General features: G+C 27.1%; 5 protein-coding genes across 12 annotated transcripts in view; 2 read left to right on the top strand and 3 right to left on the bottom strand.

Moving 5' to 3' along the window:
• The window catches only part of iPLA2-VIA (calcium-independent phospholipase A2 VIA), a 3433-nt gene extending 613 nt beyond the window's left edge, over positions 1–2820 (bottom strand). Inside the window, exons 1-4 of one of the 2 annotated variants that reach the window (XM_035865731.2) lie at positions 2687–2820; positions 2261–2612; positions 2082–2172; positions 1–1886 (exon numbers count right to left, since the gene is read on the bottom strand). The exon at positions 1–1886 is cut by the window's left edge and continues 613 nt beyond it. In XM_035865731.2, the coding sequence (XP_035721624.2) occupies positions 1–1886; positions 2082–2172; positions 2261–2487 (2204 nt within the window). In that variant the 5' untranslated portion in view covers positions 2488–2612; positions 2687–2820. Of the gene's footprint in view, positions 1887–2081; positions 2173–2260 lie in introns of both variants that reach the window. The other variant, XM_085660286.1, reaches the window with a different exon arrangement.
• A 171-nt stretch (positions 2821–2991) lies between these two features.
• On the top strand, positions 2992–7452 carry LOC118441404 (regulation of nuclear pre-mRNA domain-containing protein 1B). The gene is made up of 5 exons (XM_035865740.2): positions 2992–3257; positions 4132–4430; positions 4517–4651; positions 5228–5503; positions 5677–7452. Exons 1-5 carry the CDS (start codon positions 3107–3109, stop codon positions 5824–5826), a joined length of 1011 nt encoding a protein of 336 aa, XP_035721633.1. The 5' UTR covers positions 2992–3106; the 3' UTR covers positions 5827–7452.
• An 806-nt stretch (positions 7453–8258) lies between these two features.
• On the bottom strand, positions 8259–10066 carry Cnep1r2 (CTD nuclear envelope phosphatase 1 regulatory subunit 2). Its single transcript, XM_035865754.2, has 4 exons — positions 9728–10066; positions 9452–9523; positions 9103–9237; positions 8259–9016 (listed from the first exon to the last, which is right to left on the bottom strand). The coding sequence occupies exons 1-4, from the start codon at positions 9753–9755 to the stop codon at positions 8859–8861; spliced, it is 393 nt and encodes a 130-aa protein (XP_035721647.1). The 5' UTR covers positions 9756–10066; the 3' UTR covers positions 8259–8858.
• A 62-nt stretch (positions 10067–10128) lies between these two features.
• Positions 10129–12103, top strand: LOC118441408 (transmembrane protein 242). Of its 3 annotated transcripts, none has more exons than XM_085660282.1 (4): positions 10129–10251; positions 10691–10813; positions 11013–11386; positions 11564–12103. In XM_085660282.1, exons 2-4 carry the CDS (start codon positions 10699–10701, stop codon positions 11567–11569), a joined length of 495 nt encoding a protein of 164 aa, XP_085516408.1. In that variant the 5' UTR covers positions 10129–10251; positions 10691–10698; the 3' UTR covers positions 11570–12103. The 3 variants fall into 3 exon arrangements, with proteins under 3 accessions (XP_085516408.1, XP_035721643.1, XP_035721644.1); XM_035865750.2 differs by having other exon boundaries at positions 10135–10251; positions 10591–10813; positions 11564–12100; XM_035865751.2 differs by lacking the exon at positions 10129–10251 and adding an exon at positions 10282–10403 and having other exon boundaries at positions 10591–10813; positions 11564–12100.
• Positions 12104–20407: 8304 nt separating this feature from the next.
• The window catches only part of LOC118441405 (very long chain fatty acid elongase 6-like), a 12310-nt gene continuing 5217 nt past the window's right edge, over positions 20408–27500 (bottom strand). For all 5 annotated transcript variants that reach the window (XM_035865745.2, XM_035865743.2, XM_035865744.2 and 2 more), the window contains exon 3: positions 20408–24422. In XM_035865745.2, the coding sequence (XP_035721638.1) occupies positions 23810–24422 (613 nt within the window). In that variant the 3' untranslated portion in view covers positions 20408–23809. The remainder of the gene's footprint in view (positions 24423–27500) is intronic.

A 27500-nucleotide genomic window follows, 5' to 3' on the forward strand; every position in this document is an offset into this window, starting at 1 on the left:
CACCAGGTTCTAGCACGATCAACTACCCTTCCATCGCTAGCCGTGGCTTGATCTACAAGTAAAGATCCCAATGCTGTTATACCCATGGCCACTTTAGCCGTATCCCATAAACCCTCTGGTCTAAACACATCTATATCGGTTAATGGTTCAACCGGTATTAATCCTGTACCCAAGGATACAACCAATGACAATGGTATAACCTCGGATTCTCGTTTGACGGCCTTCAATGCCAAATTATATTCGTGTATCTCCGTTATGGCATCTAATGTCGGATTATTGGCAATAAGTCCACCATCGAGAAATCTACCGAAAGCACGAAAATATGATGGCGCTGCACCGGTAGCACGTGCCGCCTTCCATAATAATTGTTCAGCTGGTGATAATGTATCTTTGAAATCTGTATTCCTTGGTACGTCTAATAATTCACTAGGAGATTCATAATTACGAAAAAGATGTAAATCAACGGGTTTACGATCGGCCAATACACCTGTTATCATTAATTTAGGTCTTTCTATATCGGCCATTACCGTTTCCGGACCTAAACAATCTTTTAATATATTCTCTAAGCCCTCACTGTTGTAAGGTCTAAAACCAACGAAAGCATCCTCCTTAATACGAAAATATAAAGCTTGACATTCCTTCAATGATTTCCCTGATGCCAAACCAAGTGCTAAAATTCCACCGGTCGAAGTACCGGCAACCCAATCGAAACATTCTATTACAGGTTTCTTCAATATCGATTCAATTTCTAACAAGGTTTGTATCAATACCAATCCACGTATTCCACCACCGTCGAGACATAATAATCTTCCACCTTTCATCTTTCTTTTTCCAAATGACGCCATTACTTCCATACCGGATACATGTAACATTTGATCCAATGTAGTACGTGGCATAGATCTTGGTACTTCGTTCAATCTAATACCATTGTAATTCTCATCGTATTTACATCCTATATTACAATCCTTCATCTCGTATGGACAACGTTGTGCACCAACGGCATGTAAGATATAAAGTATCTTTTGACCATCGTTATTATTAAGATTAATCATGTGTCTTGGTGTTTCGGATTTCCAATTTCTTGCATTTATGTCAGCTCCAAATCCAACGAGAACTTGTACAATTGCTATTGTCCCTGATGACACGGCCAAATGTAATGGTGTATTACCATCCTGATCGACTTTGTTTACGGAAGCCATATGACTCAATAGAGCCACCACGCAATCCAAACGTTTTCTTATAACCATAACGTGTAAAGCTGTACGTCCTTGAAAATTTACAGCGTCTATGTCAACGTGATGTTCGATCAGAGCATTTACGACCGGTCTACTATGAGACCAATGTAACGGTGTACCACCAAATCTCATGTCTTCCGAATAAAGGACATTAGGTTTATTATGTAAGAAATCACCTACGTATCCTGGACTAGAGGGTTGTCCATCAGACGGTGGTATATTAACGTCTGCTCCAATTAATAAAAGTGCCTTCACGCATTCTGGTTCATCGTTCATACAAGCGATATGTAAAGGCGTATAACCATCATTATTTCTACTATTTAAACTATTAGATAAACCTTTAATCGTTAAAATAATATCTTTGGTTGATGTAGCAGCATAATGATAGACCGTGTTCCCTTGTTTATCGGTATGTTCCAATGAGCTATTAGCAGCTTTTAACATTTGTACAGTTCGCAAATTTTTTGTTTGTACTGCTACCTGCAACGGCGATACTCCTGTATCTAAATCGCTGCTATTCAATTGACTATTTACCACCGTATTTTTAAATGCCTCATAAAGTGCAAAATGAGCCGCCAAATGAGCCAAGGTCCATGTTGGATGTTCTACCAAAGTGTCGCATAATCTCTGTATCTTGCTCACGTTGCTCATCTTTAAAAAAAAAAAAAAGAAAAAAGAGGGAGAGAAGAAAAAAAATGAATAAGTAAATAACAATATGATTTGTAAAAAATTGTTTTAAATTGAATTAATATTGCTATTATTAGAAAGTAAGTTTTTTCTTTTTTTCCCATTTCATTTTACATTACATATCTTATGTGTTTTATAATATATATATATGATATATACCTCACGTGATATTTGAACTAAAACAGGAACTTTATCTTTGTATATCAGGAAATGTGTTTCACCTTCGGCTATATCATCTGTTCGATATAAGCTATAAAGATACAAGTATATAAAATTTATTATACATTTATTGTAAATAAATAAATAATAATAATTAATAATAATATATAATAATATACCTATAAGCTTGATCCAATGTTTCTGTACAGGGTCTATGAAGTATGATCTCATATTTATTCTCAATACCTTTATCACCAGGTCTGTATAGTACAATGCCATCCTCTCGACAAAGAATAAGCCGATTACTATATTGATCGGTTTTGACAGTTAAAACCATATTAGGTGGAGGAGCCGTAAACACAATATTTCGTAACACATTATTAGCGATCGTACCGAACCAAGTCATTATATTTCTTTTCTTTCTTTCTTTTTTTTCTCTCTCTCTCTCTCTCTCCCCAAACTTTTCGAGATTCGTTTAACTTTTATAACATTGATTGAACGTTTAATCATTAAATCGTTACGTAAGTTGATCTAAACATTGTAAAATAATGATGCAATACACGGTAAAGTACCAATTTATTAAATTGTCAATTAGTTCGACTAACCTCAAATGAGAAACGTCAACCGCAACGTTTTGTCACAGTTGATACATCGGTTTATACAGTGACACCAACATTTATCTTTGTTTTTGTAACGCGACATCGTACAAACCTTATAAAAATAAATTTCAAATAAATAAATGGAATATGTTTAACGTAACTTTGATCTTATTGGTCGATTGATATTTGTCCATGGATATAACAATAATAAGAGTGTCTAATTTTAGTTATCCCTTAAACAACGCCATCTACTTAGTTTGTTTACGATCAAAGATGACGCTGCTATCTTCAAGGCCATTAAAAAATAAGAAGAAGAAGAATCGAAAAGAAGTATTCGTCACTAGTTCGGTACAAGAATACATGCATACAAAAGCATTAGAAGTTTTCTTACATTTTTTCGTTGACGAAAGTGTCATCTAAATAAAGATGACAGGTTTTACAGAAAGTGCTCTTGTCAAGAGACTGATGGATTTAAATCCTTCTCAACAAAGCATCCAAACACTTTCACTTTGGTTAATACATCACAGAAAACATCACCCGACCATCGTAAAAGTCTGGTTCAGGGAGATGTGCAAAGGTATGTTACCGTTAGGCTTTTTTTTCTTTTTCTTTTTCCCCTATCTTCCTAATAACAAACATTGCCCATTTAATTGCAATACATACGTATAATACGTCGTCGAAATGAATTATAAATATTCATTGAAACGTGTTAAACGATTAATACTGCCGATCGATGATTTTTAGGTTAGAAGATAAAATTCCTGTTTCACGCACGTAATCATTAAGGAATTTTTTTAAACATTTTATTAACATAACTTCTTCTTCATTTTTTTTTCCTTTCTCGATTTTTCTTCCTTTATTTTTTTTCCTTTTCTTTCCTCTTCTTTTTCTTTCCTTCTCTTTTTTTTTTTTTTTTTTTTTTTTTTTTATATATATGTATATATAATATGTATGTATGATGTGTATATATATATATATATATATATATATATATATATATTATATATATTATATATATTATATATATATATATACACACACTCGTTTTTCATTAAATTATTAGATATAATTGATTTCATGTCAATATTTCAGATCACATTTTTATATGCCCATAATCGTTTTCTCTAATTATTGTCAAATAGAAATTGTATATAAGGAAAAAGAAGAAAAAGAAAAAAATAATAAAAATAAAATAAAACTTTGATCAAACATATTTTTTGTTTGGTATAATGTTTAAAAGAAAAATATTCTCATAATGCATTTACATTATCATTTAAGATTATTGCTTTTGTTTTGAAAATATAATAGTATGATTTAATTCTACAATATCAACGTTTTTATATTTATATATATAAAAATTATAAAAGAAGTTGGCTTTCTTAATAGTATTTCGCTTTTGAAGAATTCTCTTTGATATCCTAAAATATTCTTAAACTTATACATCTTTCCAGTGAAGGACAATCGTAAGTTAATGTTTATGTATTTGGCAAATGATGTTATCCAGAATAGTAAAAAGAAAGGTCCAGAATTTGGCAAAGAATTTGAAACAGTATTACCAAAAGCGTTTGAACATATGAAAGGATTTGATGAGAAAACAAGGGAAAGATTAAATAGGCTATTACAAATTTGGGAAGAGAGAGGTGTTTATGATAAAATTCAAATAGCGGAATTCAAAGCAGCTTTCTTGGACACTGTTAAAGACCCGGGCACTCCGCCGCCAAAAAAGAAACCAAAAATTGATATAGAAAAGGTAAAAAAATTAATAATAATATAATCCATTATATTAGAAATTATTTAAAATTATATATTAAATGGATAATTTGTTATATTTTGCAGAAGGAAAAAAAGGAGAGGAAGAAATCAGAGACTGAAGTCGAAGTAGATGGTACCAAAGAACTTCACGTGACGTTAAGTCCACGTACTCCGGCTGGTGATCCACCAGAAACAGAGGAACTAATCAAAGCTTTAATGGTTAATGTTAATTTTCAAAGAAATAATCGTGCGGAATATGTATCATCGCTAATAAACTATTATATTCATAGAAAAATACATGTTGAGTCCATAAGATACATTAAATGCATGCATTCATTTTCATATTCTCTTTAATGTGATATTATTAATCACATTATATAATACATCCAAATCCAATGATAAATAATCGTGCAAATTTCCAAGCTATATATATATATACATATATATATATACATACATGTATATATATATATATTTATTTATTTATTTATTTATTTATTTATTTATTTACCTTGTTTATTTCTTTATTGTTCCTTTATGCCTTATTTCAAAATATAAATGATCTATTCTATTGTAAAAATGAAAATTTTCAGTTTGCTTAATCATGAATATCAAATCTGTGTGTGTGTGTGTGTGTGTGTGTGTGAGTGTATGTACGTCCTTATTATTTATATCCGCTTAAGTTTTATATTATTTAGTTGAACGTAATTTATTACTACGTAGTGTAGTATATATAACTAACAAAATGAAATACTCGGAAGGCATAATACTAATAAAAGGCCTTCTATATTTCAGGATTTAGAAAATACGGCATCGTCGGATGCTGGTGTTAGAGAACGTATCGCATCCTTACCACCAGAAGTTTCAGAAGTATCGCTTTTGGCAAATCTTGCAGATAGATCAGCAGCTGATCAATTGAGCATAGCAGTTAATGAAGCTGCAGCATTGTTAGCCGATTATAATGGAAGATTGCAAGCAGAAATGGAAGATAGAAGAAGATTATTAACTATGCTTAGAGATTACACATTAGCACAAAGACAATTACTTCAGCAGGCACAAACAACATTGGAGGTATAGTAGTCTCTCTCTCTCTCTCTCTCTCTCTCTCTCTCTCTTTATTTTTTTTGTATTTTAAAGATTTATACTTAAAAAAAGAAAAAAAGAAAAAAGGAAACAGAAGAAAACAATTATATTTGAAAATAAGCATTGTTAAAGTCTATATATCGGTCTAATATTCTATTTAGGATTACAAAGAAAAATTAAAGAAAGTCTGTGCCGTTAGATCCGAAGTGAAATCCCATATTTCTAATTTGCCGGATTTGACGCAATTACCAGATGTAACAGGAGGCCTTGCTCCACTTCCTTCAGCTGGTGATTTATTTTCTATGCATTAATTAATCTAATGTTTAATTAGTCTAATGATGAAGCATGACCATGCAAGAATTTTCGATTTTGAATTTTATGCAGTACAAATGTATAATCATTTTATGCTGGCTTCATCAATTGTGATAAAAAGGAATCACATGTGAACATTTTATTTTCCAAAAATATAACACACAATAAAAAGCTAATTAACGATAATTCATCGATTTCAAGAGAAAAGAAAAAAGAATTAAAAAAAAGTAAAAAAAAGAAAAAAAAAAGAAAAAAAAGAAAAAAAAGAAGGAAAAAGGAAAAAAAGAAGAAAGAAAGAAATGAAAAAAGATTTATAAATTAGATACTTTACAGATATAAAAAAAAAAATCTCTGATGAACTGTTATTATCGAATAATGCACGACAAAAGAAACAATGAAACATGAAATGAAAAATTTATTGCTATGTTAAAAAAAGTATTAGTTGTTAAACTGTTGCGCTATAGTTCTTTCGATTGTTTTCTTTTGGTAATGGATTAATGTCTTCTCTGATTAAATTTTATTTATGGTAAGATAATTTTTAGCGGTCTGGCAAATTTTCCAGATTAATTTATTTGTGAAATATAACCATATCGTATCATTAATTTAAAATTTTAGAATTATATATGTACAAAGTAATAGGTCATTTTCTCTCTCTCTCTCTCTCTCTCTCTCTCTCTCTCTCTCTCTTTTTTTTCTCTCTCTCTCTCTCTCTCTCTTTTTTTCTCTCTTAAGGGTAGTAAAACTTTTCATTAAAACAGTTCTTCCAACAACAAATTCACTTTGTATTAATCCACTGATGTGTATAAAATAATTTTTTTGACTTCTCGAAGATGTGCCAGATTACTATAAATTTTCTTGATACCTATAAAAAATTAATAAAAAAAGAAAAAAAAACTTTTATTTATTACAAATAAGCACTTGTAGATACATATATTACGTCTTAAAAAATAAATTGTTCCTCCATCACGATATACTTGAAGCACATATTTTTATTCTATATTATAAAACAATTCCATTCTTTCTCTCTCTCTCTCTCTCTCTCTCTCACACACACACACATACACATACATACATACATACACACACACACAGACACACTCTCTCTCTTATAATAAAATTACAAATTCATTTTATCAAGATCAAAATTATAGGATCAATATAGATTTGTATATGAGTTTACATAATATTTCAAATTATGTTTTACTATGATCATATCGAATGAATCTAAAGTAACATAAAAATTTCAATAATTGAGACATATTTATGCTTGTGCATATGTTCTAATTTATATAATTTATCAATTGAATTTTGTTCATTTAAATATTCATTTCACGTTTAGTTGAAACTCTAATGATTTAATACTGCCTAATATAAATAGTATTGTATCATTCGTCATGTTACAATGTAACATGTAATATTTTAAGGGACAAAAATGCATGATTGTGTAACGCGAAGACTGTAATAATTATCAAGAAAATTAATATGAATAAATGTTTTGAACGTTACGTCGCGCATCTTGAGTTGATTAATAATCAAATTTAAAAAGTTTGTATCATTGTATGAAAATGGTTTGTACCATACTGTGAAAAATTAAGGAACAAGATATATATATATATATATATATATATATATATATATATATATATAAAAAGAAAAAAAAAAGGAAAAAAAAAATATTCGTCGATAAGTTTTATTTTATCAAATTTGTAAAGGTAACTTTTTTTTTCATACAAACTTTCATAGAACATACGAAACAAAGAAATTATTCAGATTAAATGTTTACAATAACAATTGCGATTTTGATATTGTATAGAAGTATTATTATTATATTTCTATTATCATATAATAGAGATCAATTTCTTTCTGCACTTTCTAAATCATTTGACAATATACTTTTATTTATAGTTAATGAAGACGATTACCTCACATTAATCATATTCATTTATTATTATCTAAAATATGGAAGAACGTAAAGACTATTACACACACGTTTAGAACATTAAGAAAAAATGTTTTTATATTGAAGTTATATAAGGAAATATAGTACGTTGATGTAAGTGATAATTATTAGATATTTTTTATAGATTATTCGCTATACAAATTAAATACTTAATTGTCTAATGCCGCTATTATAAATTTTATATACAATATGTACATAACAAAAAACAAAAAAAGAAAAAAGTAACTACAGTCAACCACGTTCTCAGTTATGATCTCACAAAGACATTTTTTTTTTTTTTAAATTATATGAAATCAAACGATCATATATTGATAAGTAGTATCAAACAAACATAATTTCCTTAAGAATTAAATACAATAAACGTTGTCATTTGTACATGAATATTTTCAGGTCACAAAATCAACAATAAAAAAAAAAAAAAAAAGAAAAAAAAAAGAAAAAAAGAAAAGAAAAAAAAAAGAAAATGTAACTTCGAATATTTTTAACAGTTCAATGGAATCTGTGATATTTCATTCTTTACACAGAATTTATTAAACGGTCAATTTCTTTTTTCTTTTTTTTTCTTTTTCCTTTTTTTTTTTTTTTCCTTTTTTTTCCCCCTTTTTTTTTCCTTAGAGTGTTCAGAATGAATGTATGCACTGACTTAGATAATACTTCTTTTTCTTTTTTTTTCTTTTCTCCGATTACGGTAGCAAAAATATATGTTTGTTTGCTTCTTAGATAATTTCTGCTCCCCCCCCTCCATCAAAAAAACAAAAATAAAAAAGATCTGTTATCTTACAGGTATTACGTAATCAGAAAGTATTTCGATACAAAAGAATATCAGAAATTTAAAATTTGACGATATTCAATCTAACATATATCAATCCTAAAAGAATTTACTTTGATATTATTTGCTTTATATTATTAAAAAAGAAAAAGAAAAAAAAAATTGAACGAATTATAAATAATATATTCATTATTATATAAAAATATGTTTGACATATACATTCCTTTTGGACACCCTATGTAGCAATCCAGGCATTTGCAAAGATCTTACGACTTAATATATACACTGTACATAATGTCTTTTCATGTCTCGTGAGGATGCGTTGGTCTTTTGGGCTTAAGTATTAGCTTCCCTGTATCGTCGCAACTCATATTAAAATCACCTAATACGCTTCTTGCTCTTTGGGTTATTATACTAGGTGCGATAACACGCCTATGTACTCCCATCATGAATAATATTACTAAAAAAAAAAAAAAATTTCAAACGAAACATTAGTAAAGTTTTGATCCTTGGCTTTTGATTTTTTTTTTTTTTTTCTTTACCTACCCAATATAATACTAGCAGTAGTAAAGAATGGATGATTGCACAGACTTTGTGTGAAAGAAACTGCCGATGTATTTGGATCTGTTAACCAATGCCAAGCACCGACTGCTGTACAAACTGAGATAAAACCTAACAACACTGTAATCAACATAAGTATCGTTGTTTAACATCGACTTGTCATATTAATCAACTTGTCATATTAAATACTTATTAAATATTTTTAATATATATATATATATTATATTTGTATATATATATATTATTTTTTTGTGTATATATATATATATATATATATATATATATGTAAAAAAATGAGATAATAAACACGCAAAACTGAGTTAACAAAACGTACTTCTCCATCGTAAAGTAGCCGGTTGTAAACTTGCAATAACCTCAGTCAGACGTCTCTCAAACGCCTTTAAATCTGAAAATGAGTCGACGTATAATCGTAAATGCAATTATCATAATTCCAAATTAATTGCACATTATCATATATGTTATTGGAGATTTTTGATAAAAAAAAAAAAAAAAAAAAAAAAGAAAAGAATTTAATCCTTCACTGTTAAACGATATCTCGTACATATATCTCATATTATTCTCTCGCGTTAACATTAATATTTATCTTTACCTTCGCAAACGGTTTGATCTAAAGACATTTCCGTTTATTCCAGCACAATAGACATTTGTTCGTTCGTAGCCGGGGATACCAGAAATACGGTTTTGGAAACTTACCAAATAATTCTTAACAAAAGATACTAAAATATTAACGACATTATCCGTACGTATTATTATTTTCCTCTATTTCTTCCTCCTTCTTCCTCTTGTTTATTAAAATTAATAACAACTTATAACGAAAATGGAGAAAATTGGAAAAGGAAAAAATGAGCTAAAAGTGAAAACCATATAAACACACACTTATGTAAACGTTGACACTTAAAGGCTATTCACCAACTTTCGTTCGAAGAGTATGACGACTACAGCGACGCGTACGAACAAAATACGAACTATTAACGCAAGCTATGAAACTGTTTCAACAATGAGTTCATTGCATCGGTGTATAAAGTTTGTGCATTAGGTTCTTACTGACACCTAACCTCTAACGATCGAATTGATGCATAGAAAAATTTGCAACAAACAATAAGATTTCGACGAGTATTTAAAAAAAAAGAAAAAAAAAAAAGAAAAGAAAAAAAAACAATTTATAATCAAGGAATAATTTTTTTATATATCAAATATTATTCTATAATATAATATAAGTGTATTTCTGAATAAAAATAGCGTCGAAGAGTGTTACTTCATAGATAGTGTGCATTCAATATCAATTTTTAACACGATCTTTTCTTTTCTTTTTTTTTTCTTTTTTTCTTTTTCTTTTGAAAGATATATATATATATATATATATATATTTTTTTTTGTTTTGTTTTCAAATTTTAATTCTTCATAAATAAGATTATGAATGATTTAACACCCTGTATATTGATATATATATAGATATATATTGGTGTGTTGCATCGAAGTGACATCTGGAGAAATTTAAGCTGAACTTTTTGTTTCTATGCAAAATTAATTCAATGACGAATTGGAACGGAAGATTTAAAAATGGCCGCTCAATCTGAGGAAATGTTTTCAGGTGAAACCGATACGATAGAACAATCAAAGAAAGAAGTAAGAACATATATTAAGGGTATCGAGAAAGAAAAAGAAAAATTTTACGGTACGTTTATGTCACTATTCTTTCTGTCAATCAGTTATAAAGAATTTTTTATGAAAATATAATCAGTACTGCTAAATCATAAAAAAATCATTTTTAATCTTTTTACATTTCATAATCAATAAGAAGACTCTTATAATGATCATTGAAACTTCATAAATCAATATAAATATTCATTTATATTATTATTTTACAAGTGCAGCAGCAATTTTTTTAAGCACTGTCACTGGCCTTTCTGCTCTTATTGGTTTTGGTACAACGCTTGCCTCAGTAAGAAGGAAAGATCCAAAATACTTTGACAAAGGATTAACCGGATCTAGAAAGCTCCAAGAAACAGGCACATTGTTAGCCTTTCGAGCACTTTGTTGGGGTACATTCTATGCTGTAACTGGATGCGGTCTTTTGTTTTATGGCATCTGGAAGATTTCTGGTGCAAAGAATGCTAAAGAATTCAGATACAAAATGGGATCGATTTTACCAAAGATTCCTAAAAATGATCCACCACAAAGTAGAGTAGAGTTTGAAGGTTTGACCGATCTTCTTACATATATTGCTGAAGATTGGGGTAAAAAAAAGGTATGAATATAAAATATATATATATATATATATATATATATATATATATATATATATATATATATATATGTATATTAAATTAATATAAAAATTTTCAAAAGGACATCATTAATTTATAGATCATTAATTTGCAAATCATTGATCTATCAATTATCTATTATTTTTTTTTCTTTACAGGAGTGAAAGATATTCTTGTATTTTCTTTCGCCTAATTGAACTTTACCAACTTAAATGAAAATGTTTTTCATTGTTAGAAAAATAATAATTTGTACAAAGAGAAAACAATAATATTATTATTATTACTACGCCCAATAAATAAAATTACGCCCAAACACCTGTACAAATGTTAAGTATGTTGTTCAATGAATTGAATAAAATATATTTTTTAACAAAGCGTAATTTTATATAATTGAAAAAAAAGAAGAAGAAGAAGAAAAAAGAAAAGAAAAAGAAATAAATAATCATTAGGAAATTTAATATGAGAAAAAAGTGAAAAAGCATTCGAGCTGGAATAATATCGCGTTATTACTTTATAAAATATCTAAGAGATATACAAAACGACAGAAACAAAAAAATCATTGTCATTAACTGATATGTGATAATTTTGTTTGACAAATGCACAGAGAAAAAGATCAGTAATTTCTAAACGTATATTTATCGTATCATACGTCCGATGACCTCGCATTCATATACAGTATACTGTGCCACTTAGTGTCAGAAATTATCTAATTGGCACTTACCTCAATACATAAGTTATATATATATATATATATATATATATATATATATATATATATATTGAATGAAAACATATAATTAAGAAAACATTTTCTTTTTTTATTTCTTCTTGAAATATAAACGTTTAAAATATATATGTCACTATTGTCTTTTTTTGTTTTTTTTTTGTTTTTCTTTTTTTTTATCTCTTTTTCCTCCATAAAACATTGTCGATATACTAAATGGATCCAGATATTTTTAAACTCGAAAAAATTATACAATTTCATGAAAAAGAATAATACAAAAAAAAAGAGAGAAAAAAATAGGAAAAATTAGATGATAGAAAGTCACGTAATGGAATAAAATTGATTTTTGAAATCATTTTGAAACTTTCGATCCACTCTAACAATTGCTATATACTTAGTTATCTATTACATATTATTATAGTTATCTATTACATATATACGTAAAAATTCAAGACTAACTAAGAACTTTAAAGTCGATCAATCTAACGCGTATAGTACATACACTACATACACACATACACACACGCACCCAAGCGCGTTCTCTCTCTCTCTCTCTTTCTCTCTCTTTATCTCCCTTTTAGTCTCTTATGTGGTATATGTTAACGTTCATGAATGGCTTCTTCGGTTTACTACAAGTAGACGATGCGATTAACTGCTGCTAAATGCATTACACGACGCTTCGGCTCAGACGGATCATAATAAACGCTTTGAGTTCTTTCCTAGTGTGAGTATATATGTGTGTAATAGGTTTCAATGGACTTTAGTCAATATGTTCTATAAGAAATTCATATTAATTTGAATGAAACGTTCAAGGACATTATTCAAAAGATAATACGAATTATTTCAATGTATGATCTTTCTTTCTTTTTCTCTCTTTTTCTCTTTCCTTTTCTTATTTTTTTTATTTCTATCTCCTAACATTTATAACATAAAATACAATCGATAAAATTCATAATTTATGAGCAAGACTTTATACAGTTTTTAAAGGACTTGTTATAAAAGATATATGAGTTATTTCTATTATCTGTATCCTCTCATTATTTTGATAATTTATATAATGTATGATGATACTTATTTGCATAAATTTATGTATATATATATATATATATAAATTTATGGAGATAAATATTTTATTTACACACATGCACGCACGCACAAACACACACATATATGAGTCCTATTCTGAATTTTTAATAAAAAATATTTAAAATTATCAGCACATTAACTATAAATCTCAAATAATAGTTGACACAAATAAGAGAAAAAATTCAAATATATTACCAAGTTTTTGTTTTACTTTTTTTCTTATATTATTATCTTATATTATATATCTTCTATAATATAATAATGCAACTATGTCAAAGAATAAAATGTAGATTATATAATATATTGATATTAAATCTTATAAATATATTTTCATTTACGTCATTTGATTTTTCCTTTGTGTTTGTCTATATATACGTATTTTTATATTTTTTATTTATATATGCAAAGCTATACGTAATACAAATGATATTATTATTTAAAAGAAGGGCAAATGTCATTTTCATTAATAATTGAAAACGTATAATATAAATATTTATGATTATTTTCGATTTTCTTCCCTATGTTTTTTCTTTATGATTAATACATAACACATAGCGTATTTAAGTTAAATTAAGTTAATTAACAAAATTAAAATTAACGAATTTGAGATGAGTAAATAAATAAAAAAAAAAACTTAATAATAATAATAAGAAGAAAGAAAAATACTAGGAAAGAGTAAAAAAAATCATAAGAAAATAAATAATTGACGAGATCAGTTTATAATCTCGTCTAAAATTTTTTATCCTCTTATAAACTTTTACAAGAGTTAGGTATTTTTCAATATTAATATTAATATTTTCATATTCAAAATTAAATACATTTACGGGTTAAATGTTTTTACATTAATATCTAAATAAAAGAAAGAAAAGAAGGGAAAAAAGTGCAAAAATAATTTACGCGACGTTGCGATTTCAAATAAATCTTAAATTTGCGAATATGTTTGTCAATGTTTCAGATTAATTTGAAAGTTTTACTTGTTACGTTCAACTGATTGTTCAACTCAAAATATTTCATTTTAGTATTATATTCGTTAAGAAAAAAAGAAAAAAAAAAAGTTTTTGTTTAAACGTTATCACTCGAATATATTCAATTTCTATTACGTTAATATTCTTGTTTATTATCTTTCTCTTTTTATTTACTTTTTTCGTTCCATTCACTCTCCTACACTCCTTCCTTCTAACATAAAAACTTATATTTATGGAATATAAGGATATAAAATAATTGAAAAAAATTGATTTGGATTTCTATAAATGTTCCGATGTAAATATGTTTATAATGAAAATAAACATGTCAAATTTACATAGAAAATCATTTACTTACAAAAATTCAATTAGTAAATATTTATAAAATCATAAAAATGAACGTCTACGTATGTATCCACGTATATGTATTTGACACAAAATCACATATTCATTTGTAAATACGTAAAAACTTGTTATATTTAAAAATGCATACGTATATACACAGATGCATAAACACGTACATTTCGATTATAAATGTGACTACGTGACATTGTCAAAGAATTTAATAATCCGATTTAATCTTTATTGACGTCATTGTATTTTTATTTTTCAACGAGTCAATTATTGAAATAACATATATACTTGAAAATTGTTTGAAAACGATAATAACTTAATATAATATTAACAATAATAAAAATAATTATCATTAATATACAATTAATTCTTTTTTTTTTATTGATCGTAATCCTAGCACATATAATTCTTTTTAATGAAAAAAGTTATTTGGACTATTATTTTTTTTCGAATATTTTTTTTTTAATGAATAATCAATCAATGTTATTAATTAGGCTATATACACTTACGCACATATATCTGAATGGAATACTAACGTATTCGTTATATTCTCTTTATCTTTTGTTTCATTTTATTCTCTGCTTACAATTTTAGTTTTAACATATATTAAAACATCTATGTTTCTAGTTAACGCAATTTCGTAATCGCCATACTGACGAACAAAGATAATGTCAAATTGATATTAGCATGTTATTATTGGTTACCAAAAAAAAAAAAGAAAAAAAAAAAAATAGATAAATAAATAAATAAATTAACTTTACTTAGAGGCAATAGAAATTCCTAGCAAAATTTATTATAGCTCAATTGTTAAAAGTATTTAATTGGCAATTACATAATTTCCTTTGTGATAACATACGACTCTTATGATAACATTAAAAATTAAAAAATATCGCAACTTACCTTTAATTACGAGAGAATTATCGACGTTTTTTATTTCATTAAGATTATTTTCTTCTTCTTTTTTTTTTTTTTTTTTTTTTTTTTTTTTTTTTTTTTTTTAGATTTCCTCAATTATTTATCGTAATATGTAAGATATATCATATGCGAATTTTGTAAGAAGAAACGAATAAATTCTACGTTAAGAGAAATATTGTTGATACAGCATTTTATGTTTTCTTTCTTTCTTTCTTTTCTTTTTTTTTTTTTTTTTTTTTAGTGCTATAATCGCAGAATTTATGTTTAATATAAACTATTCAAGGATTTCATCGCTGATCTGATATATATATATGTATAAAGCACACATAATGTAATATATGTATAAAGCACATATAATGTAATGTATGTATAAAGCAGATATATGTATATGTATTTTTTTATAATAGAATTATATATTAGAAATATGAAATATGCATGGAAACTTTTTTGCACTTTTTTCTTTTAATTTATTTTCTTCGATCGAGTTCATCAAAAGCTTACCATCGTTTTTCTTTTATTATTTTTTTTTACTTTTTTCTTTTGTTTTATATCTTTCCACTCCATAAAAATGATACAACTTGAGAGGAAGAAGAAATGAAACGAAGAAGAAAGAAAGACAAATTTATTTCTGTTATAAATGTCTTTTCTTCGTCGTCTACAAACAATTTGATTTTTTTTATTTTTCTCTTTTTCTAATTTTTTTTTTGTATTTTTTGTATTTTTTAAAATATTTTTCGTTCCTTAAACAAATAAGCACATGACTCGTTCGATGCGTTTCTCTCTCCCCCTCTCTCTCTCTCTCTCTTTCACATTGTATTATATACACCTATGATGCATTATATACATCTATGATATAATTATTTCTGTAAATTACGCGAGCTAATGAAAAACATTTACTTAAAAAAAACAAGAGAAATAAAAGAAAAATAAAAAAACATTAAAAAATTTTTGATATATATATATATATATCAGACACATTATAAGAAAAATATTTGTGCAATTGTGAACAAATTGGAAATAAAACTGAAATATTTCTTAATGCGCGTAAACATGTGCGCAGTCTAAGTAAAATGAAAAGGAAAAAAGAGATCTTTATTATTAATATTCACTTTTCATTAGGAACTATTCGAAGATTTAGAAAAAAAAAGAATAAATAAATAAAAAAAAAGAAAAAAGGAAAAACAAGATAACAAAGGTCTCATTATTTATCGAAGTATTAGATGATCTCTCTTCTTTGATAAGAAAAATTTTTCACAAAAAGAAAAAAAAAAAAAAAAAAAAAAGAAAGAAAAAAAAAGACAAGAAAAAAAGAAAACGAAGATAAAAAAAAAAAAACCAAACGATTACTCCAATTATTGCAACGATCAGAGAGACTTTCCTTTTTCTTTTTCTGATTTCCTTCTTTTTTTTTCTTTTCTTCTTTTTTTTTCCTTCCCCCCTCCCCCTTGCTCTCCCTGTACATAAATTCTTTTACAGCGAATACGTCACAACGAAGCCCAGAGAATTTCTTTTTATTTTCTTTTTCTTTACCACCCCCCCCCTTACCTCTGCCTCCATCGATAACGAATAAAAATTAAAGTTTCGTTTGATCAACGAAATCAAACGAAGAAAAGTCACGTAGTTATTTTAATTTGCATATGCGGACGGACACACACACATACACACACACACACACACACACACACAGATACGCGCGCACAAAAAGTAAATATTTTATGTTAGATATTCGTTCTTTTACATGTCATAAATACAAATTTTTCGACGTGATGCTTTTTAATGGCCACATACATACATTTACATACATACATACATGTACATATACATACATACGTACATGTATATATACACACATACATACATGTATATATACATACATACATACACGTATATATACATACATATCATACGTAAATACATGTATATATACATACATATACATACATACATATACATACACACATACATACATGCATAAACATATACATACATACATACATACATACACTAAACTTTTACTTCATAGGACTTTCATTAATATTATCATAATAGTATTTGACGTTATCGATCATGTTAACTCTCTGTAAACGAATTCTTACATCTCTTGAATATTTTATTTATTTTTCCTTCTCTCATCCACCTTTCTCTCTCTTTCTCTCTCTCTCGATAAGGATAATGAGTTTGGGGGCAGAGGGAGAGGTGAAAGAGACGGAGGGAGGAGAGAGGAAGGAGATGAACAAAAAAAAATTATTTTTAAAGAAGTAAAATAACGAAAGAATAAATGAAAAAAATTAAAAAAGGAAGAACGTCGAGTGATTATTTTTATTTAACGACGTTTAAACAACGATACGTAAATTCGCGCTCTCAGTTACGTCAAATAGACGACGCAAAATTATTATTTCATAATAGTAATCGAGAATGCAAAGTTGAGAACCTTTCATGTCCATTTCCTCTTTCATCAAAGTACCGTGAACTTTCTCTTTTTGTTTCTCTATCGTTCGTAACCATAGTGACATCGTCAAATCATTCCATAAAAGGACCCCATTAAAAAAAAAAAAGTTGACGAGGATCGAGGAATAAAGGAGAGTGAAGGGGGCAATAGGCAGGACAGGGGAATAAAAGAGACGGACGGGAGCAAAAAAACTTGCTTCCTTGGAATTATACATCTGTTATGTACCAAAACTCTTAACGCGAAAGAGAAAAAAGAAGAAAAAAAAAAAAAAGAGAGAATAAAAAGTCCTTGAAATGAATAATGACGTCGACGACAATGACGACAATGATGACGATGTAAGAACGAAGATCAAATAATACATAATTTTGTTTCGAATTTGTTTTCTTGTGATTAATCTATTTCTCTCTCTCTCTCTCTTTCTTTCTCTCTCTCTCTTTCTCTCTCTCTCTTTCTATTTCTCCTAAATAGAAATTATTATTATAATTATTTTAATTATTAATATTGTTAACATTATTATTAATATTAATATTATTATTATTATTATTATCATCATCATCATCATTATTAATTATTACTGTCATTATTGTTGTTGTTGTTGTTGTTATTATTTTTATTGTTATTATTATTATTATTATTATTATTATTATTATTATTATTATAACAGAATATTTGTATATAATCCCAAAATTCTTTGACAATGGACAATGGACAATAGACAATTAATTAATTAATTAACAATCGGTATATTATTAATTTTTTACAATAAGAAATGACGGCCGGAGCGCGATCCGACTCGATTAATCTTTTCTTTTTTTTCCCTTCTTCCTTTGTATTTTTTTGTTTTGTTTACACATGTAACTTATTCGACTGCTTATGTTAAAATTATTATATATATATAAAAAAAAAAAGACCTCGAAAAAAATCCCTTCTTTTTCACACTAATGCATCACAGCTCACTTACTCTATTTTTTTAATTTTTTTTTTTTTTATTTTCTTTTCTCATACGCACATACAAATTATTCTCTCTTTCTCTCTCTCTCTCTCTCTCTCTCTCTCTCTTTTTTACAAACATACGCAGACAAGCACGTATTTACTCTCTTTCTCTTCCTGAACGGGAATTTAAAGAGTACGCTCATTGCAGCATATTATTTATATTTCGAAGTAATAGAAAAATAAAAATTAAAAGAAAAGGAAATAAAAGAACAAATATGTATAAATGTTTGTTTCTGTGTGTGTGTGTGTGTGTGTGTGTCGAATTGTTCGGCAAGTATCGACATGCAATATAATATTCCAAAAAAAGGATAAAAGAATAATAATAATAAAAAAAAAATAATAATAATAATTATAATAAATTAATTTTTAATTCCAAAGAATATAATACAATGCACACAATATATAATATATTTTAAGTAAAACGTTTAAGAAATATTACGAAATTTGAAAAAAGAACGGGTGATTTGATAGGGAAAAGAAAAAAATATGATTAATTTGAAACAAGGGGGTGATGAAAGGGTAAAAAAAGAAAAGGAAAAGAAAGAGGAAAAAAAAGGAAAAAAAAAGAGGAAAAAGAGGAAAAAAAAGAGGAAAAAAAGAGGAAAAAAAGAGGAAAAAAAGAGGAAAAAAAAGAGGAAAAAAAGAGGAAAAAAAATGATCGATGAAAAGTTAATAAATCGAATCGCGCATATGCGTTTGAGAAAATTATCGCGTATAATTGAATATACATATTTATGTAATAATAATTTAAGAGAAAAAAAAAATTAGTAAAGGAGAAAGAAAAAAGAAAAAAGGTGGAGAGAGAGAGAAAGAGAGAGAGAGAAAGAGAAAATCGAGATTAAATTTACTGCAAATATTTTGAAGGTGAATATGCGTCATTTGACATATGCGCATGCACGCTTGCTTCTTCAACAGTTATATGGATCTTTCAAAATGTTGGAAAAATATCTTTCCAAATCTTTCAAAAAAATTGGCTATACCAATAGCAGCGATTCATCCTCGTGCACTCGTTAATATAATATATACCTCTCTCTTTCTTTCTTTCTTTTCTTTTTTTTTTTTTTTTTTTTACATAAACACCTTTTTAGAAAAAAAGAGAAAAAGAGAAAGAGAGAAAAGGCATACAAAATACATACATACATACATACATACATACATACGTACGTACATAATATCCGTTGCACATTATCGGGATCATCAAAATCTTATCTAGCACCTGCTATAAAAGATCGATGATAATGATGATGATAATAATGATGATAATGATCATCACATCGCTAACGATATTAAAAGTGGTATGAAAAGTAAATAGAAGAGGGCATTATTAGCCGATTATAACACACTGTTATTAAAAATATACATTTTGAATTTAAATATTAAAATATAATTAACATTATACGTTGATCATTATGTTTTTCATTCATATATTTAATATGTATGTATATTCAATAGCAAGTGTCAAATGTCAAGTACAAACTTCGTATAGGTCATATAACATGTTTGTTAAGTATCTTTGTTGTGTGTGTGTGTGTGTGTGTGCGTGCGCGCGCGCGTATATATATATATGTATATTTAAATTCTTATCGTTACGTAGGAATTTCGAAATTGAACGGCCAAAGGATATCGATGGGAAGCCAAAATGATTGATACCATTCGATCATTATATAACTCGATCAATATCGAATTTATCGAATCAATCATCAGTCGATTGGAAAATGATATTTGTTTATATATATATTTCTTTTTTACTTTGTATTTACTCCTTTAATTTCTTTGAGAAAAGAAAAAGGGACGACGCGTGATGTTACAAATCAAACACAGACGCAAACACACACACACACACACACACACACACACACACACGCACATACATCACGCGGGTGTGTATAAAAGGAATGAAAAAAATAATAACAAAAGCTGTAATTAACATAGAAAAAGAAAGATTCATTGTTTATTTCTAAATCCACACGAAACTGTACTAAATATATACATACGTACATATATATATATATACATATATATATATATATATATATATATATATATATATATGTATATATTTAATGCACGTAGCACATGTCATGTGTGTGTGTGTGTGTGTGTGTGCGTATGCGGGCACATATATAAGAAATTTTATCTACTATTCAAAATTATCATAATTATTTCATTATCATTTCATCATCATCTCATTATCATTAAGATTCGTATTTTTTATTCCAATAATATAAATTCGATTAATAAATACGCGTACTTTTCTTCACTGTTCGTAAATACAAGATAGTATGATGACAAACATCGAGCGCAGCTCGTACGTAATATCTCAATGCTAAGATATTCATTCTTTCTATCTCTATCCCTCTTTGCACATTCCCTATCTTCCTTCTTATCTGATATTAAGAAAAATTAATTTATGGTTTTAGAAATTATCCGACGAACATCGTCGGATTCCGTCTTTTTATTATTATTTTTTTCTTTTCTCTTCTTTTCCTTTTCATTTTCCCCTTCACCCCTAAATCAGCCATCAGTTTTATTTTTTATTCATTTTTTTTTTTAATTTTTTAATTTTTTTTTAATTTTTTTTTAATTTTCTTCTTTCCTCTTTCTATCTTTCCTTCTTTCTTTCTTCGTATGCCTTATCTTCGTTCGAAAAAACAGAAATAAAAAAAGAAAAACATTATGTTGCCTAAGACACGTCTCGATCGATCGCAATCAACATTAATTATCATTCTCATCTAGCACAAGTGCAACTCAACTCTCACTTCCACTCACTCACTCACTTACTCATTCTTTCTCTTTCTCTTTCTCTCTCTCTCTCCTCTCCTCTCTTTCTCTCTTTGTCTCTTTATCTTTTTAACATACGAGAGAACATAACGACGAACGAATCGAACTCTAATTTATCGAACGATAGCATAATATATGTATGTATATAAACGTCGATGCAATTGAATTCAAAGAATCTTCTTTATTCCTCTCTTTTCTTTTCGTTCCTTTTTTTATTTTATTTTATTATTATTATTATTATTATTATTATTATTTTTTGTTTTTTTATTTATTTTCGTTTGTTTATTACTTTTTTTCTTTCTTTCCTTCTCATTTCAGAATTTTAAAACGCCCATTACTTCATACTCACGTGACTCACACATTCGACTCTTTTCTTTTTTATTTGTTTGTTTGTTTATTACAATCGTCGCATTTTTTATATTTTTTTTCTTTGTTATTCTTTTTCCTTTTTTCTTTCTTTCATTTGTCGTCCGATGCGCCTATGTATGTTTAGGAAAATATTTTGTAGGCCAACGAGAAAAGTGTTGGATAAAAAAACCAAAAAAAAAAAGAAAAAAAAAAAGAAAAGAAAGAAAGAAAGAAGGAAAGAAATAGAAAACAAAATAATAATACTAATGTTAATAGTAATAGTAATAATAATAATAATAATAATAACAATAATAATTAATTGATAATGGATACATTAGCCAGGGATTTCGCCATATTGTCAGAAAGTGAAAAATAATTTTATTATCTTTTTTTTTTGTTTTTATCTCGTTTTTTTCCTTTTTTTTCAAAATTTTCTCCTCCCCCATCCGTCTCTTTGTTCCTCCCCACATACTCTTTCTAATCTCTTCATTTACAATTATTTCAATTTGTCCAATCAAAAAGAAGAAAAAACAGAGAAAAAAAGAAAGAGAGAGAGAGAGAGAGAGAGAGAGAGAGAGAAAGAGAGAGGTGGAGAGAGAAAGGAGTTCAGGATCTTGAAAAAAATAAATAAAAAATGAATCGTCTCGGTCGATGATTGACGTGATCGAAGATATCGTATCTAAATCGGCGAGTAATTGATTTGTGCAGTAATTTTCTTTTTTTTTTTTATAGTAATTAATTTAGGAACAAAAAAATAAATGAATAAAACAGGAAAGAAATCCTGACGAGACAGACAGAGAGAAAGAGAGAGAGAGAGAGAGAGGGAGAGAGAGAGAGAGAGAGAGAGAGAGAGAGAGAGAGAGAAACTCGATAATAATTAATTATTATCATCATTATTAATTATTAATATTAACAATTACAATTATCATTATCATTATTATTATCATAATTGCTGTTGTTGTTGTTGTTATTATTATTATTATTATTATTATTATTATTACTATTATTATTATTATTATTATTATTAATATGGAAATTATTCTGTGAGGTTTATCTCCTCGTTTTTTTTTACTACCACCCACCCTTTCCATACTCCATGACCTCCATAGAAAATAGAAAAACTCTAACACATATATAAAATGCAGTAAATGGAAAAAAAGAAAAAGAAGAAAAGAAATAAAAAATAAACAACAATTCAATATAATATAATAAAATAAAGTAAAATAGAATAGAAAAAAACAATATACTTATACATATATAATAATAATAATAATAATAATAATAATAATAATAATAATAATAATAATAATAACAATAACAATAATAATAATAATAATAATAATATAAAATAAAATAAAAAAGAAAGGAAAGAAACAAAGAAAAAAAGAAGACCGGTTGGGCCGGTGATAGAAAAGGCGAGAAAGGTTGATTGAGGCATGTTGCTCTTAAGAGATAAAAATTTGTTGTTTAACTTGTTGTTGTTGTTATTCTTATTGTTGTTGGTTCGCTTTTAATGAAGAAAGCTTTGTCCATTGAACAATTATCATTTGCCTTCTCATTTAGCAAGCACCATAATTGTTATGCGTTATTTTGTGTACGTTTTCTCTCCCCTCCCTCTCTCTCTCTCTTTCTCCCCCCCCCCCTCTCTCTCTCTCTTTCTTTCATTTTGTTTGACTGTTCTCACTTCTTTTTCTTCTTTGTTGTTTTTGTTATAGTTGTCGTAGTTGTCGTCGTAGTTATTGTTGTTGTGTTGTTGTTGTTGTTGTTGTTGTTGTTGTCTTCTCTTTCCTTCTTAATTTTCCTTCAGTTTACCATTCGCGTATTTCGTTGGTACGACCATATGGTCCTCCATCGTCATAGATGTGGTAGACGAGGATGCCGTAATCATACCGTTAGTATACAACTTCTTCATAGATTTTCTCGACGAGTCTCTGCCCAAATAGGCCTTGTGGAAGAACTGTGCGAATAGGACGAAATAACTGAAGTACATTGCCAGGCTAAGCCTGATGTTTAATCGTGATATGTGACACTCCGACTGTCCTTGTTTCAGGTACTGATAAGCCCACACGTTTATGGCACAGCCCATCACCATTTGTGACAATTGCAATCCCGTGACCAGCATCGAGATCCATTTTGGTGGCGAATAACGCATAGCCTTCAATGCGTAATAGCTATACATCAACGAGTGAACGCAATAATTCATTACGATGAACCATCTTGCCGATGACGCGTATTCCGTATATGAAAACCATGAATATAGCAACACGGTTATGTGGTGATACCAATGTAAAAATATCAATGGCTGTTTACGTAGAACAATGAACACGGTATCACCTAGCTCCGGTAACTTTGATAACACGAACATCCATGTCCAAAAGCCCGACACTCGGTCTTGAACGATGAAACTGAAACATTAATAATAAAAAGAAAAAATACTAATATACATATGTATATAAAGTAAAAAATAAAAAATAACTAAATAAAAAGGAAGAGAAGAAAAGAATGTGAGATAATTATTTCATTAGTTTTACGATACTTTACAACTTATTATAAAAGAGTCTTAATTATATTCCTCTCCCACCACCCACCTTCTTTTTACTGATGATTACAGCTAAATTATAAATTTGTATGTATGTGTGTACACTTTCGACATTTCGATTTCGTTGAATGTGTTTTTGCAATTATGTTTCGCAAAAGATTTTGATTGACAAAATAGAAAGTTTATGTTAATATGATTGCACAAAATTATTATTATTATTATTGTTTTTGTATTAACAATAAAGGAATGCAATTTAGCGATTAAATTTGTAAGTTCAGTAATATTCTCTTCAGTTTTGTTCATATTTGTTTATATTTACATTGTTTATATATTAACTATCACATATTATTACATATATATATATATATATGTAATACATATATATATATATATATATATATATGTAATACACACACACACATATATATATATTTTCTTTTCAAATAAAAAATCTAAGATCATTGAAAAATTAAAAAGAAATTACAAAATTTAATTAAAATATTGGATTAATTTTTTTTATTGGTTTACCGTAAACGTACGAATTTATTTAAATGTTTATACACGGATCATGAAACCAATGTTTAATTTAAAATAAAATTGAGACGACTTCGTATTGAAATAATTTGAAAATATGATTGACACCATTTTGTCATCAATGACATAGTGCTTATTTAAACTAGCGATTATGAAAGTCATTTAATTCATTTAAGATATTAAAAGACATTTGCAATGTTTATTTATGCTGGCAAATATTTTAATAAAAATGATAAAAAACAACGGCGATTTAAAAAAATTCGCTGCTTTTCTCATTTTTCTTTTTCTTTTTTTTTTTTCTTTTTTCTTTTCGTTCGATTTAAGACGCGTTTCATTTTACGAAAATATTGTACATACAAAACGAAACAAAAAAATCGTAATTTTTTCAATATTTTACATAAATATTATATAAATACTACTTACTACGTCTCTGTTTCTTCATTATAGGTGAAAAAAATATATATATATAAATAAGAAAAAAAAAATGATAATAGTAATAATAATAATAATATTTTCTTTTTTAAATAATTCGAATTCAAATATGCTCATGGCAACATGTATCACTTAATAACTACAACTTTTTTTTACCTCATTCTATGATCGACTTATATATTTCTGTCGAGGTAGATACCGATTACATAGAAGAAAAAAAGATCAAAAAAAAACAGAAAAAAAAAAAAAAAACAGAAAAAAAATCATATTGTTTCATATTTGTACAATAAAGATCGTACGAATTAATTATCATTAATGAAACTTTATAAGGACAATATTATTATACTTATAATTATAAGTATAATAAAATGCAAGTATAATAACATAATCGAATTAATACATTTATGAAAATATTAATTTAATTATATTTATTTGTACTACTATTCAATTAATACGATTATACCAATATTATTAGATTAAAAGAAAAATTAATACTTATTTCATTTATTATTTTTTGAAATATTTTCTTCTTGAGATAAAAAAAGAAAAAAAAAAAAAGAAAAAAAAAAGAAAAAAAAAAAGAAAAAAAAAGAAAAAAAAAGAAAAATAAGAGACGAATCTAACTTATATAATATATATATAAGATGAAACATTTAAATGAAATGCTTATAAAAATGGACGATTGATTTTTGAATATAATGACATAAGTTAACTTTTAATTTATTGCTAAATGAAATAATTACGAGAATTTCTTTTTCCTTTTTATTTCATTCGCATAATTTTCTTTTCAAAATCATGATCACGGACATATGCGAGTGGACACATTTACTTATACCGTAAAAATATTACATAAAAGATATCTATCTAAATATGTATATGATCATTTCTTAGAAATAAAAGAAACACTAAAGATAATCATGATGATGATGTCATGCGAAAAGTTTAAAGTTCGAGAATTTAATTAATTTATTTCTGAAAGAGAGGAAAAGAAAAAGAAAAGAAAACTCTCTCTCTCTCTCTCTCTCTCTCTCTCTCTCTCTCTCTCTCTCTCTCTCTCTCTCTCTCTCTCTCTCTCACTGATCTCTCTCTCTCTCTCTCTCTCTCTCTCTCTCTCTCTCTCTCTCTCTCTCTCTCTCTCTCTCTCTCTCTCTCTCTCTCTCTCTCTCTCTCGTTTTATATGTCAATCTCTATTTCGTATCTCGTTCTAATAAAATATAAATTTCTTTAATGTTGCCATTGCCGATTATTACGTAACATTGTTGGAAATAAATGCAAATGCAAATGCAAATGCAAATGCAAATGCAAATGCAAAAAAAAAAAAGAGAAATCCTTGAATTGCTCTCTACTTCTTTTTCATTTCTTTCTTTTTCAATTTTTTTTAATCCTATTTTTTTTTAATCCTATTTTTTTTAATCTTTTTTCTTTTTTTTTTTTTTTAATCATAAAATTTACATTATCACTACGGAATCGTTTATTTTTGAACGGTTGGAAAAAAAAAACCCAGGATCGGAAGCTCTTTTCTCCTTTTGTTCCTTTTTCTTTTCAAAAATCCTCCGTTTATCTCATTTTAAATAAAATTATTTCGCATTATCAATATATTACCAATATCAATATATCACTCAATATTATCATATAATTATGAAAACAAAAAATAATTTATTAATTCTACTTCTGATCCATCAAAATGCGTATATATTTTTTATTTTGAGAGAGAAAAAAAAAAAAAAAAAAAAAAAAAGAAAGGAAAAAAAGGAAAAAAAAGAAGAGAGAAGGAAGATATAAATTTTAATTTATTTTTTTCGTTTCTTCTTCTTCTTCTTCGTCTTCTTGTTTTTCTTTTCGATATTCGTTAATCTTATTCGAATATTTGAAAAAAGAAAGTAAAAAAAATAAATAAATAAAATAAAAAAAAAAGAATAAAAACAAAAATAAAAAAAAATAAAAAAAGAAGAAAAAAAGAGGAAGAAAAAAAAGAGGA

Source organism: Vespa mandarinia, chromosome 11 (genome assembly GCF_050613455.1).
Source record: "Vespa mandarinia isolate Hongniang chromosome 11, ASM5061345v1, whole genome shotgun sequence".
In the NCBI taxonomy this organism is placed as follows: Eukaryota; Metazoa; Arthropoda; class Insecta; order Hymenoptera; family Vespidae; genus Vespa; species Vespa mandarinia.